This window comes from Platichthys flesus, chromosome 8 (genome assembly GCF_949316205.1).
Source record: "Platichthys flesus chromosome 8, fPlaFle2.1, whole genome shotgun sequence".
Lineage (NCBI taxonomy): Eukaryota > Metazoa > Chordata > Actinopteri > Pleuronectiformes > Pleuronectidae > Platichthys > Platichthys flesus.
The window spans coordinates 2228724-2249124 of NC_084952.1; the positions used below are offsets into that span (position 1 = coordinate 2228724).

General features: G+C 42.2%; 1 protein-coding gene across 2 annotated transcripts; it reads right to left on the reverse strand.

Annotated features, from left to right (window-relative positions):
* Nucleotides 1–184: 184 nt before the first annotated feature.
* On the reverse strand, nt 185–20141 carry arhgef37 (Rho guanine nucleotide exchange factor (GEF) 37). Of its 2 annotated transcripts, none has more exons than XM_062394123.1 (17): nt 20031–20141; nt 18698–18797; nt 15942–16142; nt 15530–15622; nt 12578–13047; nt 11556–11685; nt 11306–11453; nt 10974–11173; nt 10710–10840; nt 10101–10205; nt 8989–9102; nt 8404–8573; nt 7651–7798; nt 7393–7521; nt 5919–6114; nt 5296–5465; nt 185–2568 (listed from the first exon to the last, which is right to left on the reverse strand). In XM_062394123.1, the coding sequence occupies exons 5-17, from the start codon at nt 13034–13036 to the stop codon at nt 2359–2361; spliced, it is 2310 nt and encodes a 769-aa protein (XP_062250107.1). In that variant the 5' UTR covers nt 13037–13047; nt 15530–15622; nt 15942–16142; nt 18698–18797; nt 20031–20141; the 3' UTR covers nt 185–2358. The 2 variants fall into 2 exon arrangements, with proteins under 2 accessions (XP_062250107.1, XP_062250106.1); XM_062394122.1 differs by having other exon boundaries at nt 15530–15625.
* Between the last annotated feature and the right edge of the window lie 260 nt (nt 20142–20401).

Sequence of the window (20401 nt, forward strand, 5' to 3'; positions counted from 1 at the left end):
TAAATCAATGTTTGATTAATAACATTCAAAAGCTGAATTTCTTCCTCTCAGACGAACGTGGCCTTTGAAAAGGTAAATGTTCTCAGGTTGGAGGGTTTTTCCTTCACATTCTTTCTTCTCACAAACCTTGAGGACATTTGGTATTTAAGTATCATCACTACGCCCCCCCCCCCCGCCCCCTCCCTCCCCCCTGCTGCTCTGCTCAGTCCTGACATTCAGGCTGATGGGTGAAGCTAAGCTCCAGCTGAGCAGCTCCTGATCTCAGCCTCCTCCCTCCTCCACCTCCTCCTGCACTATTCAGGAAACAGGAGCCAACTAAATATCATACAAAACACGCTCACGTACCAACAGGGATGTCATATTATTATTATTGAATTATTTGAGTTTCTAAAAGACTCATTGCGTTTATTATTACTTCGTTCAAAAGAAGTCATAATTTTCTGGATGTTAAAATTCAAGCTGTGATAATCACTTAGAAAACTGGAAACAAGGCCCATGCTGCCAGAGAGAAGATTCACGAGAGCGTTTAAACTAGAATCAAATACTAGAAAGTGAGAGAAGTTTCTTCAAAGCTTCATCGAGGTGAGATGAACTCCAGGCTCAGGATACAAATGTTCCTATAATTATCTCTATAAATGTGTCATTATTATGTCTTTAAGGTGGAAAGACAGACGATAAATACTGATTTTGTTTAATTGCCCGTCCCAGTTACATGTAGTGATTTAAGCAATTGTTCTGAATAAAAGCTAATAAAAAAAGAGGAGACGAGCAGGTACTTGTCTCTTTTCACGCAGCTCTGTAAACCTCCCGTGCTCCACTGAACGTTCGAAGCTCTGAGACATAATGAAGTGGAACGTTTTCACTAATCCGACAAAACACGACCAGATTTCTCCCGGAACGTTTTCACCGTCCAGTCGACTCGAGGAGACGCCATCGAGACGCCAGCTGCATCATCAGGTGTCTCTGAACACAGAGCTCAGATCTCAGATCAGATCCATCCTGTTGATGCTCTTTTGTATCCAGGATTTATAATCTTGTGTTCAGGCGAGATGGACGAGTGTAGATCTCAGAGTAACGAGGGAACAGAGACACTTCACCTTCACAGGCTGGAGTGAGAAGAAGAGTGGATTAACATCAGGGTTCTGAGCAGAGAGCGAAAACGAAGGAGGCTGGAGAGGAAACCTTCAGACTAACAGAGCGACTCCATCTCCTCCACACGTCTTTCTTCCATTTTACTGCAGCACTTGCACTTGTTCTCCTTCCTCGCCTCACATCTCCTCTTCCTCCTCTCTCTCTCTGTCTATTTTCAGGCCTGGAGACATTCTATTCTTTACATCCCATTACACAGTCTGAGATGATGAGGGCGTCGTGTACCTGTCAGTCTCGATACAGGGATGATCCTGCCTCCAGGTGAGGAGGAGGTGACTTCTCGCGCACAAACACACGCAAACACACAGACACACACACACACACTGTCAGCCTAGCTTCATGTCAAACAGAAGCACACACACATGCTCAGGGTGTGTAAGCGTTGCAGTTAGTTTGCCAACACAACACACATATGGAGTCTTTTGTGGGTTCAGGGTCTTCGTGTCCAAACGTCTTCTCTTCATGTAGAGCTCAGACCGAAACGCTACTATCATCCGATGCTTTTTAAACATCCTCCAAAATGAGCATCCTGAAGATGCAGGATTAAAATCCGTCCCCGCGAACAGATGTCGCTACCTGCCCAGGTGTCCACGAGCAAGACGCCGTGCTGTACAACTCCCAGCGCCGGAGCTGCTGCTGCTGCTTCCTTCATCTTTCCCCCAGTGTGTCACATTCATCAATCACTTGGCTGATATTCACACTTTCTGTGGGACAAAGGCTTTTCCTCCCACGTGAACTCTTCCAGATTCTTCTCCAGGTTTTACTGTTCGAACCCGAGTGCAAAGGTATTAATGTTTTTATGAGATGTTTTTGCACCGTCGAGTCATTTTGAAAGTTTAGCTTCAGCACCGATGGCACCGCAGAGAGATTGTTTTTAAATGTTCCAAGTCTTCTGGTTTCTTCACTTCAGTGTCGGCTTTAAAAAAATAAGCTTTTGGTTAAATAGGCTGAATAATCCCTCGGGGAAAATGAAAAAACAATCGTAGCTTCCTTTGCTTTCCTTTGTATTTTGGCCTTTTTCAAGAAATTCTAAATCACTGATTATCATGATGCAGATACTTGCTTAGTTTATGAGCTTAAAGTTGCAGCTAAATATTAAAACCACAGCTGGAAGCCGTCTGTAGAGAGCAGCAGTGAGAACCTCTTCACACTGAAGCTGTACGTGCTGCTGTGATTCCTCAGGTGCAAGTCCTCCCGTCCTCCTTCCCATCAGTGGAAACCCCCGGGTGGTCCCGTCCCCAGTGGCGTGATGGTGAGGTAGTTGGAGGGCACGTAGCCCCTCTGACCCCCCCGCCCCTCGACCAGGCTCCACTCCGGGTGCCCTCGCTTGTCGTGGGCCTCCAGGACGCGGACCGACTCGCCGGCCCGGAGGGAGACTTCATGGCTTCCTCTGGCCGTGAAGTCGTAGGCTGCCATCACCTGGAAGAGACGAGACAGAAGACAGAGATCTGAGAGCTGGAATCAGGGGACAGATCCAGCTGTGATTCAAAGACACACATTGAAATGTAAAGACTCACTTTGTCTACTTCTTCAAACTTACTCAGTAATTTAACTTTTGAGCAGTCGGAGCTGTTTGAACTTTAGTTTAAACATTTTCACGTTCAGACATATTCAGATTCCCGATGACATCAGAAGAACCTATACGATCCTATGACATCATTCTGCCCAGTTGCTGTGGCAACAAGGAAATATGAAGTGTCAGAATTCACAACACGGCTCGAAGAAATGAGCAAACACACACAGACACACTAACACAACCACAAATCATTGTTACGCTCTGTGGAAAGGTTAACCCCACTCGTTATGTCTCGACACATCCCATCTCATCACAGCACACACACAAGGATACACACACAGACACACACACACACACACACACAGAGGGCTTCCTAACGAGGCCTGTGCTGGTATGACGGGGCCCCAGCAGCGCTAATAGCTGAGTTTATCCGGCTGCTCCGTGTCATTAACAAAATGCCTCAGCTCCAACTTTCACTCTGCCCTGACGATCTTCACTCATTAGCATCTAATTAGCGTCGTGTCACGAAGAGACGGGGAGGAGAGAGAGTACGAAAAGAGAGAAGTGACCATCGGCTGCAGATTTACATGGAGCCAAGTTTCACTTAGAAAGTGTGGAGAAGCTAATCAGCACCTTTCAGTTATTATATATATTCATGAAAACATGCTGAGGTCACAAATCACACAGAAACAATTAACTGAGAAAACGTAGAGAAGCCAGACAACAGTGAACATCTGGGATTACACAGCCAGTTTGCCCAGTACGTTCCACTACCTCAAACAGAGGTTGAACCATTGTCTGCCTGAAGGAATCAAGCTCCATCCATCCACTGCTCATCCTCTGAGGGGGGGGCAGGTTAACCACTTTACTACTGTGCCGCAATCTTCTCAAGTGTGAATAAAAATGGTACCGTCGCTATTATAAAACATTACTTCAAGTATATTTTATGGAGTTTAATTTAATTATCTGATTTTATTCTATTAACTTTTATTTGTAATTGCCTTATGTGTTATTATGCATTAACAGGACCTTTAATATATATTATTTGAAATATAGTACGTATTTTGTTTGTTTGTTTGAAAAGTGCTTATTTTAAGTTCTTAAGTCTATCCCAGCTCTCACTGCGTGGGAGGTGGGGGTGTCTCTCCAGACTCCACTCGTGTCTCTCAAGGTTTAAGACGTATAGACTGAGAATCACATTCACACTTTGGCTCAAATGCATCTCTCACAAATCAGAGGAAAATATTGCAGTCGAGACAAATTTGGCACCTTAGCGTCGCGGCTCCACCTTCATGTCTTAAAACGCTGATGCACATAAATCACTTGGACTGAAATATAATTTTCTTCTTCAGGTGCAAACAGATGCTTCAATGTTGAGGGAGGAACATAAATGTGTAGAAAATGTGTTTTTTTGAGATTCACCTGCTCCAGTTTGAACATGGTGGTGTGTGTGTGTGTGTGTGTGTGTGTGTGTGTGTGTGTGTGTGTGTCTGTGAGCAGACTCAGGGTCAGGAGGCACCGACATGGGGAGGACAGGCTGTGAAACACCGCTTCTATAAGGTCACTGGAGCCATCATTCACTTTAACAGCCAGTGTGCAGACATGTCTTTAAAACACGCACACAGACACACACTCACACACAGACACTCACACACTCACACACTCGTAATACCAAAAGCAATTCCACTTTTCATCCACTCACGTGAATCTCCTTCTCTCTCATGTACACATCCACATAAACTATCCCAAATTTACAAGCTGTGACACCTCCCTCTCTCACACACATGAGTGTTGCCAATGTAAATCAATGGCGCACACACACACACATACACAGCTCCACACACGCACACCTCCACACACACACCATCTATCTCAGCTTGCAGCAATGCCTCGCATAAATTAGCTCTCAACCCTTCACACAGTAACCCACTTACAAGGTTAAACTGCTAATTATGGACCTATCCATTAATAACACACACACACACACACACACTCCATGAAACCATCTTACAGATAAGGACACACACATGAATGCACTTGTATATGGTTGGATAGGCAAGGATTGCCCGTCTTTCCTTTACACTCAGACGCACACACACGGTTTCACAACTGACAGATTGATGCTTGGGCTTCAGGACGCTGCAACATTGATCACTCGACTCTTCAATCACACACAGAATATGTTACTTTTGATTAAAGAAATCCACTCACACACACTCCACCAGTTTGCAGTAAGATAAGAACATTTCAAAGATCATCAAACGGACGTTCACGTCATTTGCAGTAAGATTTTCATGTTCCTGAATTTACGAGTAACACTTCTCTACAGACCAGGAGCACATGAGCTGCTCGATGATCTATAACTAAACCAATGAGGCCTAAAATAATCTGACTGATGTCTTTAACATATCTGTCAACGTATTTCAGATTCTATGTCAATAAAATGTATAAAAAGGAGCTGGTAGATTTAATAGATCATGTTTCCGTGGCGTTAATATGCAGATTTATGTAGAATCAAGCTTCGACCTCTAATCAGATCATCTTCAATGATGAAGAACCCTGAGAGGTTAATGTGACGTTTCCATCGCGCTGAGTCAGTCAATCAATCAATCAATTAATTAATTAATCACCTGGAAGCTAGGCTGGCTCATGACTGTCAGCGGCCGGCTCTCGGGGGTGTAGGAGTGTCTTCTGATTCCCGTCGCGCCATCGGGCAAGGTCAGGTGTGGCGAGGGGGGCGGGTCCTCTGATGGCTGGTGATAGCGAATTAGCTTCGAGGAAGGAGCGTAGCCTCTTCTGCCTGCGAGGATCAGTCACAGATGAACTTTGATATGCACTTTGCTTTTAATGCACATTTACACATTCTATTAACATCATATTTTTCGAGTCTACTTTGCATCACTTTTAACACCAAAATAAACCAACATCAAAAACAGGATTTGATTAACTTAGATTTAACAACTCTAACTGTTAAGTCCAATAAATTAAAAGATGAAATAAAGGTATATTTTTACAGACAATATAAAGTTTAACTGTTTTTCAAGCTAATTAAACTTCAATCTAAGACTAATCCTAAATTAAAATACTGCCGTTGTGTTTTTCAGTGGTTAAAAGCTTGTAATATCAAATGTCCACCACAAGATGGAAGCCACGAGCTACATTTAAAAAGCACTTGAGTAGTTTTCAGACATGAAAGTGAGTTTCTTGTCTTTCATGACGGCTCATGTTCTCTGCATGTTGTTCTGCTTCGTACCTCCTGTGTCCACCAGCCATCGGCGTTTGTCTCCGCGTGTGTCCATCTCGCTGATGATGGCCACCAGTTCCCCTTTGGCCAGGTTCAGGTCCAGGTCGCGGCTTCCCACAACAACTCCCCCCACCTGGTAGATCTTTCCAGAGCCGTGTTTATCCGTCAGCTGCTTCAGGCGCCGCTGGGAGGACGGGCTCAGAGGCTGGCGAGGCAGAGGAGGAATGCAGAGGGAAATGTTATGAGGGGAAAATTGTTAATTAGATCAGACAAAGAGAGGAAGGACGAGAGGGGCCTGAGCAGGAGAGAGGACTGTCAGTGTAGTAATGGAGGTAATAAAGGTGGCATCGCCAACATGACAGCTGTGTGCAGGTTACACCAACTTATCAACATCAAACTTAAACGTTAAATTATTTATAAGTGATAGATTTAAATATAAGTTTGATATGGAGTTCATTTCTATTAAGAAAATGGGTTATTGTGCTAAGAACAACCTATAATGACAGAAACAATATTTAAGAAAATTGAATTAACCTGTATTTTTATTTTTGTCGTTTGTTCAACATTCCATCTGCAAACATGTTGGATGTGTGGGGTTTGTGACAAATACTGCAAACAGCCACCAAGGGGCAGCAGAGACACTTTACTGTTTGTGATATGTTGTGTTGTCCATCTTTATGAACAGTTGTGTGTTGATGGCGAATCAGAGTTCAGTCTTTTGAAACCATCTTGCTCTGAGTGACAGGTTATAAATAGATTAAACGTTTCCAGTCACTGAATAGGATCGAACTTTTAAGTGATTAAGAACAGTTGCAGAACCAGACGAGCAGCATTCTCCAGCCTGTTGTCTGTGGTGACTGATTCATGATGTCACGTGCATGACGTGCGTCTGCTTACGTGAATCACAATCTGTGTCAACTGTGACTACAAAGGAATCCCGACACGGCAGTAACCTGCTCTTATAGTCAGGTATTTATACATTCTGTCTGGCAGGTTTGAGGAATGTAGCTCCGCTCTGGGACATCTGACACGTTGCTGAGCAGGAAGCGTAGTTTCGCTTTAACGTAGACAAACTGTGGTGACCCATCAGTGTAATTAGTCTCATAAAGATCTGACACACTTCTTCTAATTCAAAACAAAAGCACAAAGGCATTATTTCAAGTCCAACCTGGACCACACTGTCCGACATGTTCAAGATGTTCCAGTTCTCCATTAGTCACAAGTTACCCCTTAGAATCATGACATCAGTGTAATTAGTCTCATAAAGATCTGACACACTTCTTCTAATTCAAAACAAAAGCACAAAGGCATTATTTCAAGTCCAACCTGGACCACACTGTCCGACATGTTCAAGATGTTCCAGTTCTCCATTAGTCACAAGTTACCCCGAGAATCATGACATCAGTGTAATTAGTCTCATAAAGATCTGACACACTTCTTCTAATTCAAAACAAAAGCACAAAGGCATTATTTCAAGTCCAACCTGGACGAAAGGCGCGTTGAGTGTTTCCTCGACACTTCGACACAGAGTCTCAAGCCTCCTCGCCCCTTCCAACACCGCGGTGTCTGCCCACTCCCAGAATGCACCAGGGCTGAATGAGCTGTGCGGCAGCTGAGGGAAGAACAGAGACGGAACAGAGAGAAAGAAACAAAATGAGCGTGAACATTATAGTATAAATCGATTCTTATACTTTCCAGCAGGGGCTCAGTGGATTACATACGTGATTACAGGATTATTTACCTGTTGTGTAAAGCTCTGGAAAAGTTGCTCCATGTCTGAGGCGAGGTCTTTGTGGAGACAGCTGTACGTCCCCAACATGCTCCAGATCATCTGAAGAGCTACAGCGTTAAACTGAGGAAGCTCGTTGAGGAGCAAAGTGTTGATTGTCCTAGAAGAAGAGGAGGAAAGAGAAGAGATTCACATGTGAAGTTTTGAAATTTCCATAAAATTTAACACAAGGGAAAAAGACTGGACAGAATAATGTTCAACCCTTTCATTAAATGTGCTCTACAAACTTATTTCCAGAGGGTGCACTTGTGTGGACTGTGATGATTCATAGGACGAAGCAGTAAAAATAGTGTTTATGGTTTTACACCATAATTGACTGGACTTTATGGAAGAGTGTGACTTGTACTCTGGTGCCTGCTCATGTTTTTAAATTGTTTTATATTGAACGAGGTGTAGATGTAGAACGTTCTGGGTTCAGACGACAACTCTATGTTCATACAATTGCTATAATAAATGTAAAAGCTACTATCAGACAATTTATCATTATTTTGTGGCTGGTTTTACCTATTTATAACTTCATTAAAATAATGTATCATCTATTCAAATGCATTAGATTGTTTACTACAACTGAAATGGACCCTGCTACTATGGCGTATTATTGGCTTTGACACGCCTTCACTCTATGGACTGACCTGTAACCCTGTTTAATTATGAGTCAGGTTTTCCAACCACAGGCTGAAACGATCTCTCTCTCTCTCTTTGTACCTGTAGGTGTTGGCCACCGCCTGCTCCTCGTAGGTCAGATTCGATTTGGCTTCGATCAGTTCGTAGTCGAGCAGCTTGTCCAGCCTCTTCTTGATCAGGTTCCTCGGGCCCACCAGGAGGTCACGGAGCGCACACAGCGGTTTGTGAATCAACGTCCTCATCCTCTTCTCCTGGAAACAAGGGAGGGAGGGAGGGATGGAGAGACTACAGTCATTTTTAGAAGATGAGGAAAATCCTGATGCTGCCAACACGTATAAGACTTAAATCTCAGGGTCTCAGGGAAATCAAAAGAAAACACTGGAGGAAACGTAGCATGAAAATAAAAGAAATTAAATTCTGTTTTGTTCACAAAGGTGGAAAATTACCTTCAACTCACCAGTACAACATAAAATCAGACAAACAGATGGGAAGACAAACTATTAAAATTAAATGGTGACTTCATAGATTTAACAGAAATGTGGGACTTAAAGTCATATAGGTTTATTGATTAAAGGCTTTATTAATTTGTTTTAACAATGTATGGCTGCTTTAACTTAAATCCTTTGACTTCTGTCTCCACTGATATCTGGATAAGACTTGACTCACAAACGTAGGAAGGATCCACTGTCTGAGCGCTGTGGTGATCTCTTTGTAGCAGATCAGCAGCTTCTCTCCGTCCATGTCGAAGTCAAACTCCTCCGTTTTACAGGCCAGGAAACCCTGCACACACACAAGATGTCAATCACTGGTCAGGTGTTTGACTTCTCTGAATAAATGACAAGTGTTTCCTTATTCTAGTTTAAGGTTGCCATGTGGAAATTAGACGTTGTTAAGAGGTGTTGCTTTGTGAATACACAGGAAAGAGGATAAGTTCCCGGGTCTTGAGAAAATTACTTCTCTTCGTAGGAAAACAAGTTTCCACAGGATCATTTTAGAAAGGTACACAGTAAAGTTGTGTGTTTGACCTCAGGGAGGGTTTGAATTTACACAGTGTGACTCACGACCACACTGTCCGACATGTTCCAGTTCTCCATTAGTCACAAGTGACCAGGGAATCATGACATACAGTCACTGGGAGGATGTTTGAATGGGAAGGAATAAATAAGATGTCTGCATTCAATTGTCTTCAGTCATCTGTTGTTTTTTTGTACTAACAGTAAGAATGCGGTAGTGGAACAATAGTGAGAAATGCATGTATCAAAGTATGAACTAGTAGAATTAATTGTTTCGAGAAGATGATTCGATACAGATTTTCTTGAATGCAAAAAAATCTTGCAAATAATGAATTCTGTAATTTCAACAATTAAACCAATTTTAGGAATTACATCACCAAAAGGACGTTAGCCTGGAAGCCGACAAAACAATAAACGTCTCTACGACTGGATTCTCCTGTCACATGTGGGTCACTTCCAGGAATAGAAACGAACCCTCAAGTGAGATGTGAGCGGGAGCAACACTTTAATTCAGATCGTCTGTAGTGTGAATGTAAAAGTTAAAAAAATATAATTAACTGGGAACTGACAGGATCCTACTGGAAATCTGGGTTTTAGTGTCTTTTCTAGGCAAATAATTCCTCACGGATAAAAGATTATTCAAGTTATGTTCTTCCTCAAATATCCTTTAATCTAAATAGTTTTCAGATTTACATATCAACAGCAGAATGTTAAATAAGATAAAGGAGCTGTGTGTTATTATAACCTTGGACATTTGCAGCTTACTTGTAGATGGTGCAGATACGTCTCCACATTCTCCAGCAGCTGCAGGATCCCGTGGCCCAGGACGTGGAAGAAACCTTCCAGGACGTTAAACTCCTCATCAACCAGCTGCAACACAAAGAATAAGGATTTAACGTGATGTTATGATAACATGTATATAATGATACATGTAATACAAAATGTCATGTCAGGAAAAAGAAGTTGCATGAATTTAATATCTCAACAAAATCTAGACACCTGAATCACTCCCATATGTGAGGATGGTCAGGGATGTAAATTATTAGGTCATTGACCTTATTGGATGAACAGGTATGACCTTGTTCTAGCAGAGTCTAGAGCCACCACTGTAAACAGCAGGTTTCATAATAGACCTTATTGGTTGTTTTCTTCTGTGGATGAATCAGTCCACTGGTCAATTATTAAATGCTGCAGTGACAGTGTGTACTGGACGGTTATTAAAGGCTCTCATGGATTCTGTAAACATTACTTATAGTGTTGCTCATCTCTCTCTGACGGTGACAAGTCAGGGTCAGTTCCAGAGCAGCCTCCTGGTGTCGTTCAAGAGCATTTAAGTGTGATATTTAAAATAGTGCGATAAACTTCATATCCAACCTTAGGAACTATTCCAGCCTCGTGTTTGATTTGCTGGCTGAGCCTCGCCGTCTTCTTGGCGATGCTGTGGGAGTTGAGACGGTTGATCTTGTCTTTGATGGTTAAGGTTTCGGTTTTCTTGTATTTGTCAGCTTCAAAATACAAAAAAACAAAACACAGATTGGCAACTTTTACAGCCAAACCGAACAAAAACAACAACTTATCCACTCATTTTCATCTGTTGATGTATTAGCAGTGGACAGTTTTGGCAGAACCCTGACTTACCGACTTCCCTGAAGCGTTTGTACTCGTTGATTCGACAGTTGATGGCGATGGAGGTGTGAGCCGTGTGCTCCAGGACTGCGTACGCAGGGTGAGCCGGGTCGGTGTGTTTCTTAATGGTCTGCAGGAGGAGCGGGTAGCGGGCGATCCGCTGCACCGGCATCACCAGGAAGAAACTCAGAGAAGTAGCATTCACCTCAGGCCTAGAGACATGAGCGTCAACAATCAGCAATCAGACAACTTCAGGACAGGAAGTAACAACTATTCCTCTGTTTTTCAGCAGTTTCTACCGAGCTCAGTCCGGTGTGAAGGAAAAGAAAATGTGATGAACCTACGCTGAGGCCTTGATGACATCGACAATCTCATTCCAGACGTCCTCCTTCTGTTTGTAGCTGTTTTCCAACATGGTGACATTGTTGTAGTTGGCCAAGTATTCCCTATAGGCTGCTTCGATGTCTGAAGACAGGCTGAGGAACGAAGCACCTGTCAGAACGGAAAATGTGTTTACAATCATACAATAGAAACGGAGGTTTATATTCAATGGAGACATTTCCATGGCTGTACGTGTAGAGTTGTGTCTCTTACAGAGCGTCTCCAGGAATTGAGGATCTCCCGGCTGAACCTGCTTCTGGTCCAACAAGCTGAGTAGTCGACTCGACACGTCCATCACCTCATCGATGTAGAGAAACATGCTGTCCAGGTTGGCTAGAGGAGGCTACAGTTAACAGAAAGACACACAAATTAATGTAGTGTATTACAGGAATGCACTGTGCACATCTCAGACAAAAAATATTCAGAAATACAACAACAAATCTAACACTATGAAGGTTGTGCAGCATTATAATAGTTCCAATTACTTAAAATGCAGATTTATTACATCAAGCAAGCATCCATTGTAAGTGTGTGTGTGTGTGTGTGTGTCTGCTCCTTTTTTGTGCTAATTAATGCTAATGAATTTTGTTTTGCTCCATTCAATTGTAATGAAAGAACAGAGGGAACAATCTGCACATTGCCACAGAATACAAAGCAGCCACTTTTCTGTCTCACAAAGGCTTCATTCATCAAAATATGTTCTATCTCTCTGCTCAGCCCTCTTCCTCTCTCTTCCTCTTTTCACTCCCAGTCTTCATTCTTTCATTATATTCCACCACATTGTTATATCTCCGTTTTGAAACCCAATGAGTTTCCCTCTTTCCAATTTCATTTCATTGTCATTTTCCTCATCCCGTGTTCCCTTTGTGTGTCAGCCCTGATTCGATTATGTTTTACGAGGCCTCATTTCATTACCACAACAGTAATAAATGATTATTTAACAGTGATAAGCGTAACCTCGGATATAATGAAAAGCTAGTTATAATAAAGCATCAAGCAGCGTCTGCAAGGGGCTTCGGATGCTGCAGAGTCAATTCTACAAGTAGAGGTTAGATTTTGTTTAAGGGCACAAACAAAAGGGTTTATGATCATACCAATCAAAACTAAGACATTATAATAAAAACATTTTAAAGTTTTGTTAAATTAGAGTGAGCATGTTTTGTGTGTTAAACTTCAGTCCTTTTTTCTTTGTTTTATATCATGTAACAACATTAATACCAACAGTTGATGAATACCTGTAGTGTCTGCAGGTTGCTCCTGATGGTCACTGTGCTGACTTGCAGCAGTCGAAGATAATTCCTCTCAGATTGGACCAGCTCCTCGATGGACATCAGTTGTCTCTGGGCTGCTCTCGCCTTAGCCGCTGCTTCCTCTTCTTCAGATTTCTTCTCGACCTCTTCCGCATCCTGTGCTAACCTCTCCTCCGTAAAGCTATCCTGTGAGGAAATTCTTGACCTTGTATCTACAGGTCCCGAGGTCTCAGCTGGATCTTCAACAAAAGCATCCGAGTCCTCAGCCTCTGGGATGAATGTCTCTTCTCCAGATTCAGTTTTCTCTGAGGCTTCATCTGGCTCCTGGGGCATTGAATCCTTCTTGGTGACTTTTTGTAAAGCTCCAAAGGAAGCCAGTGCAGATGAGGCTGGTTTGGGGAGAGTCAACGTGAAGGAAGGCAGTCGCCTCCTGGGCACCTCCATGATGGACGTCACTGTCAAAGAGACACTTCGTTTAGACACCATGTTCATATATTTTCATCTTATCCAAGTATGTAGAAACAATGACTCATCGTCCAAAACAGGACCAACTTCTTCTTTACAGTTATAAATATCATCTTTGTACTAATAGGAGGAGGAGAAGGAAGAGGAGGAGAAGAGGAAGGGGAAAAATGGACAGAGGGAGAAGAAGACAAAAGATTTTAAGTAAATTAAATATGAGTTCTTATGAACAAACCCACTTTCTTTCCTGAGAATAGAAGGAGAAAGGAAAATCTTTTCACATTGAATTTGACTGTCAGGTTCAGAACAGAAAAAACTAGAACCTTGAATCCTGTATCCACCCAGCTGTGTTGTCCAAACAGCACCAGAGACAAACACAGCACATTTCACAAGTCTATGCTACATCTGTGTGGCCCTGAAACAAATGTTCACCTAATACATGTTAGATCACTGCTGTGGTGCTGAAGACATCCGGTGTTACATTAGCAACCTTCTCACTATTCAGTGTGAAAGGACCAAGTGGCAGGAGGAGTGTTATTGTCCTTCAAATTACATTTCCCTTGTCTAACCTTTAGCAAAAGTGAAAAGGGGAGTTCAGGACAGGATTATTTAACATCTGGTGCCGACTGAGTCTTCAACAGGAAGAGTCACTGAATTTCCAGGAACATTCCTTCACTTGATTTAGGGTTAATAACTTAGAAGTGAGGAAAAGGTCCAGAGAGGCAGAGAAAGGTAAAAACAACCAAAAGCGTGTTGAGGATTACAGCTGAAGTTTCCCATGTTAATTGATCCTTAATAACAGAGTCAGCAGCCCACAGCAGCAGAGCTACAGATGAATTGGCTTTGTTTACTTTGTTTATGGCACAGAAACAAGCAGTGAGGGGGGGGGGGGGGGGGGCATTGTCATGGATCCTCTGAGTTGGAACACCACATGTGCGACCCACCAGGAGGCTGGCAAGCTGCTTACTGAGCGACTAATGCTGCCACCGCTGTGAAAATTAGCCTCTACATGGTTCAGCTGAACAGCCTTGTGTGGATTCTGAGGCCTGACTCTAATGACAGTTTTATTTCTGACTCTGTGATCAAATTATAGCCCCGGTGTGTGGAGTAACCACTTCTAACAGCAGCATCATGACTCAGAGCTTCTTCTTCTTCTTATGCATCATAGTCCAGCACTAAAAGTTTGATCCTGTGACTGATCTGAGACCATGCTCCACCGCATAAAACTGTGTTACTCTGTGTGAGAGAAGTTTCGTTTCAGACACGCTGTGTTTCAATCCAACATTTTCACGCAAATAAAATACTTAACTTAAGCAAAAATAACTTATATTCAATACTCAGCCTTAAATGGCCTGAACTTTAATGAGAAAAATATAATTGTAAGGTTCCATTTGTGATTCTGTTCCTTTAAATTTAAACCAATATGCAAGTTTGCTTGATGTACCTATCTGAAACTAAAGTTGTCCAATACAACAGCACGGCAGTCATGTTTTCATCATAGTGGATTGTACCTGATAAACAGGAGAGGATAAGAATGTGTTTTTCTATTTCTGAAACCTTTTTAAAATGTTTTTGGGTGTAAAGAATCTGTACAGATGTCTGATGTGGGTTTAATTTATTGTCCTCACTTGAAACAATGAGTTTATTCCAACATGGATCTGTTGACGGAGAAGATTCTTGGTCTAACGTGCATGTGAACAGAGAGCAGATAACGGTCTAGGTCACAATTAGTCATGTCAAGATGCCCATTATCTTCTGGAGAGCGGAGACACATCAGGGACAGGAAAGCAACTCCCAACACACAATATAAAACATCCAGTCTAAAGCATTCCTGCAGAGACCTTCAGACGTCTCAGCTCGGCCATTTGTGGGTCAGTTGCAAATATTTATATATATATCATAGAAATACAAAAGTCACCTTTTTGTAATGATCAGCAGGATATGATGGACTGAATTGTACTTGATCCAGTCCTGCCTCACAGATTTATCTTTCCCCTCCCACATATGGTTTAAGGGTTTAGCAGCATATGGTGACCCAGACTTTTGGGATAACAGAGTTTCAACAACCAAAAATCTGGCATCAAACACAAACTTGACCATGCAGACGCTTATTTTAATCTAAATAGTGCTGGTCCGACACATTTCCTGACTGTTTGCTTGTGTTTTCCCATTTTAACGCTTATTTTTTTATTTAAAAAGTATATAACTCTTTATATAAAGCATTCTTAAGAGGTGTTAATTAGGAATACCCAGGTGTCAAACTGCCACAATTTATAACCTCTTTATAAACGAGATAGACGAACTTGACGTAGAAAACCTTTCAAAACCACTTTGTCATCGCTTCAGGTTTTGACATCTGCTGCCAACAAGCCCCATCAAAACCACAGCAAAGCTCCCACCACAGCTATGTGTGTGTGAGAGTGACAAAAACATATCATTGTGAACAACATGTACATGAGATCCGGTCTTTATTACCTTGTTCAGATTCCCTGATTCAGCTGCAGTGCAGGTCGATCTCCCCTCTGTCGCTGTGCTCTGTCCCAGGAAACTGCTGCAGAGGAGACGCTGCTGCTGAATGGACAACACAAACACACACAGGGCTGGTGTAACTTTCTCCAGTGACTCACACACAGCGGGCTGCTGCTGGGCCTCATGTGGCAGCAGTGTTTCAATGTATATTCACTAGTGTGTGCATGTGAGGGAGGGAAAGACAGCGCATGAGTATGTGAGGAAAGGGGGGATGGTAGTGGAAAGGAGGGCTGGCGGTTTTGTAGAGGAAAGAGGAGAGGGGGGGGGGGGGGAAAGGGTGGCCACACACACACACATTCACGCTGCTGAATAAGCTGATTGACTGCAGCAGCCGGTGGGAAAAGGAAGCACCACTCACCCAGGCAGAGGCCGATTGGCTGACAAGTCTTCCAAGTGGTAGTAAGAACCAATCGGTGGACACCTAGAGGGACATCACAGAACCCTGGACAGACCAATGAAGATGGAGCTTGAAAGTGATTGAAGTTTTCCTTGCACAGGAAACAAAGGCACCGCGGGACGTACCATCCTCTTCCAATTGCAGAGGGATTGTCTGGGTTTTCTGGGAGGAGGAAACAAAAGGAGATTTAAAGCTCTCTCTCCTTTGGACGTTTTCTCAGCCGGAAATAAAAGGTTTTACGCAGGTTGTATTTCAAACTGTTAAATTAACAACTGAAGAAACTTTTAACCCACTGAGCAGCAAGCATTTTTACAAAAAGTTTTATAGGACTGTGTTAGTTGGAGGTTAACAGCAAAACCATGCACTTTAATTAAAAAATAAAGGGTCAGATCCCCTATAATCTAACATTATCAGGCCTGTGCAAATAGATATTTGTTTTATCATCACACAACTGTGACATTAAAAGACAATGGAGATTAGCCTGTGTTGCAAAAGGCAAAGATGCATATGAAAAAGAAAACATTGAAACTAGCAGCTGTGTTTAAAGATGGAATTCAGAGGGAGTCGGTTGAAGGTGTGACAGTGTTTTGTCACACTTCACAAAACCACAAGATCAAGTTGTCATCAGAGATCATCTGGGATGTTGCTGCAAACCCAAAAGATATCTTTCATAATGACGGAGCAGATATGACACAGCTTCTTTCATTTCCATCCTCCTCCTCTACACTTCAGAGGTTTTATTAGAAGGAATAAACATTTATGATGTGATAGGTAACAGAATTAAGCTTTGGCTTTACGTGGAGTTGGTTTATATTTTCTGAACTATTCAGATTTATATGCACAGCGATTTCCAAATGGTTCTTACATGCATCTTATTATTTTCCCAAAGCATCGGATTTTCGCATTTATTTGCCATTTTTCCTCCAAAACAAACAAACACACGGTCGTCTAACTATGTGCCTGTAAGAATAATTATAATTAGATGCTAGCGGGAAGCCGGCCGGAGACAATGAGGAGATTCACTGGATGAGTCTGGAATGAGGGAGGAGGGCAGAGCAGAGTCAGGTTAATCAGATCAGCATGTCAGGGAGGAATGTGGCAGGACTGGATTCTTCCACCAGCTGACCTATGATCATTTTATGAAGTCAGCTGACGGAATAAAGGTGAACAAACATGGTGTTTATCCAACTCTCCACAGAGAACACTTTCTGACTGGCTTGAATGGGAAAGTGAAACCTCTCAGTCTTGAACAAACATATTTCTCCCAAGCAAATAATTTTTTATCAAAGAGAGAATTACGAGTTTCTATAAGGAAGGACTCTGCAAAGGCTCCATCTAAAAGGCGTTATATCTTTTCTTATTAATAAGAGAGCTACTGCCCGACAGTTCACTGATGAAACCACATTTAAATCTGCCAGGTTCATATTTCTACTTGAATCCACACCAAGGAAACATCACCACCTTGGTATATTGTCTGATAACAATAACTCTCAGCAGAGAAAGAAATCATAAGTTGTCTTTATACAGTTGACAGGCAAACACGTTTCCTTGACTGAAAAAACAAGACGGAAATGATCTTTGATGTTTTCACTTTACACTTAATATTTGAGTCTTTATGTCCTTTGCACTTTCCCATAAATGAGTGCAAGTGCAGGACACAGGAGTCTATCACAGGCAGAGAAGTGTAGAACCATGTTTACCGTAATTACTGGGTTGGCTGACTTCCTGGCTATTGTACAGTATGTGTTCAAATAAATACACAACTCAAAGCTGGATGTGTGTTAAAGACACACCTCCATACAACAGCGTTTGATATCAGACATGTAAAAACCTAAAGGGTGCCTTGTTGACACCTTGGGAAATCGGACAGATTACTTCTGGAACACGCTTCTCTTGGACAGAACTTTGATCCTGCACTTGCACTATGCCGTTACTAGAAGTTGTTTGTTGACTTTGAGATCCTCCTGCTGTGAGCTGTGCGACAAACAGCTGAGACAACATGACAGAGCTGAAAATGAGCCGTGATGTTTACATCACTTCTCTGATTCGGCACAGAATCTGCCCTCAACCTGACAGTCTTGTGTTGCCAAAGCTTTACTGCCACTGACTGAGGAGTTGTTCCAGGTTGGCTGAGTGACAGCAGATAGTCGTGATCACGGTAGCATCTTTCTTGTGTTGAACCGTAGTGGGGGAATTAACATTGTCTTATTTACTTTGTCTTGATTTAAAGCAACACTTCACCCAGAAATAGCAGTTTCAAGTTGAGTTAGATGGATCACTGACTCGGAAAAGGGAGAATGGTGCGGTTTCTATTCCCACTCCTGAACGTCTCTTCTGGCTCAACGTAAAGCTTCTCTCAGCCAAGCAAGTTTCAAGTCAGACGCATTCTCAACATCAGGAACATTCCCAAAACATTCAGGTGAAGCTTGAGCTCGGGGGTGAAGGACATGACAAATAGATTCCACTTCCGAGATCAGATGTTTTAGTTTTTTTAGGAAATCATTACATCATATCATTAAAAAGCTCTGATTCTGACATCTGCCTTTTTACATCCAGCCCCTGGAGAAGATCTGGAGAAGATCTGGAGTTCAGTGAATGTCTGAAGCAGAGAGTTACGCCACATCTGAGTCAAACCAATTACTGTACCTACCCCTACTTAGGTTTTTCATCTAGCTATAGCACTATAAAGAAGTACTGCTCATTAAGTGTATCACTACCTCAGGTTTCGTCTCTCAGTGCAGTTCCACTCAGGACTCCAGACGCTGCAGCAGCAGAAGGACACATCGTGATATCCTTGGTTTAAATATCACCGGTGAACTGAAACAAAAAAAGTGAAGGAGTCAAAACAGAATCTTTTACCCGTCTGTCTCTCTCTTTCTGGAGTGAACCTCCGGCTCAGATACAGTTAATCAGCATTTTATTAAATGTACTTTAAATCTGGTTTATATGGATTTCAGTTAAATGGAGGGTATTTTGGATTTACAAATACAACATCAAACAGAAAGTATATCTTACACACAACTGCATACTAAACATGTGTGTCACCTGTGTACTTATAAATACTATTACTCTGGAAGCATAGTTCAAAATGTCATCCACCAGCAAGTATTTTCAATTTCCAAAATCTGTTTTGTGCAGTATACAAAGTAAGTCATCTTCATTTATCGTTATAGGTTTGCGATTAAACATTACATCACCGTAGCATGTTCACCTGTCGCACACAGTTTATATAAATATGAGCACAAATATCTTACACACAGCTGAATACAAAACATGTGTGTCAACTAAGTACTTAATAATATGAGTATTTCCATTCTCCTAAATCGATTCTGAGCAGTATTAACATTACATTTACTGTATACTGTAAAAAAAAAAACACGCTTTGCAGATTGGAGACACTTGTTTGTGATTCACTCCACAGACATAATAAACTATGCTTCCACAATATTACCATTTATTAATACACAAAGTTGAGACACGCATGTACCAGTCAACTCCAAGTAAATAATGACAGTTACTGCATTTTTTACTTCACAACATTTAAAGTATTTACAGTCTACTGCTGTTCCACTATAGCTAATGTCTTATTTTCTTTATGTATAAGTACACAGTACAAATCTCAATTGTGTGTACATGTACCTGTAACCTCCAAGTGTAACAGGTGAACATGCTACCGTCATGTGTAGTTATAATATTTACCCTCAAACACGTGACCTGTGTCTTCTACCATAAAACGGAGCCTGAGGTTCACACCTTGTGTTTCGTGTTCGCCATATTGTGAGAGTATTTTTCTGTAATGGTGATAAACAGCACCAGTAAGACGCCCGCCTGTCTGTACTGGTTCCATCATGAGAACCAGCAGCACGACACAGATGTGTATTTAAATATCGAGCATCTCCTCCCGCGGCGGACATGAAGCTTTAAAAACCAGCTGCGCTTCGTTAGAGACCTGATTCAGATGAAAACCTTCATTTCATGAGGCGTCTGGCGGACACACGGTTTATCCGCGGCGGGGGTTCGAGTCCCGAAAGAGGAGAGTGAACGTTTTACCTCATGTCGCGGTCCCGTCCTCGCGTTCCAGCCCCAGAAGGTAAATAAAGAGGATTCACCTGAACCCGCCGCGGCTCACCTGCTGCCCGTCAACCTACAGACCAACCACAGCGCATCCGGTCACTGCGCTACAAAGTACAGCTCGACGGAAGAGGGGGTGGCTTTCAGAGTAAAAGAGAGAAATATGAGAAAGCAATTAAAAACATTCACTCAAACGTGATACTCTAATTAATTTTCCGGTACTTGTACTACACTTGAGCATTCCTATTTTACTTGACTTCGTTTTTAGGTACCTGTACTTTACTAGAGTATTCCATTTCTACTTTACTTCATTTCCAGGTACCTGTACTTTACTTGAGCATTCCTATTTA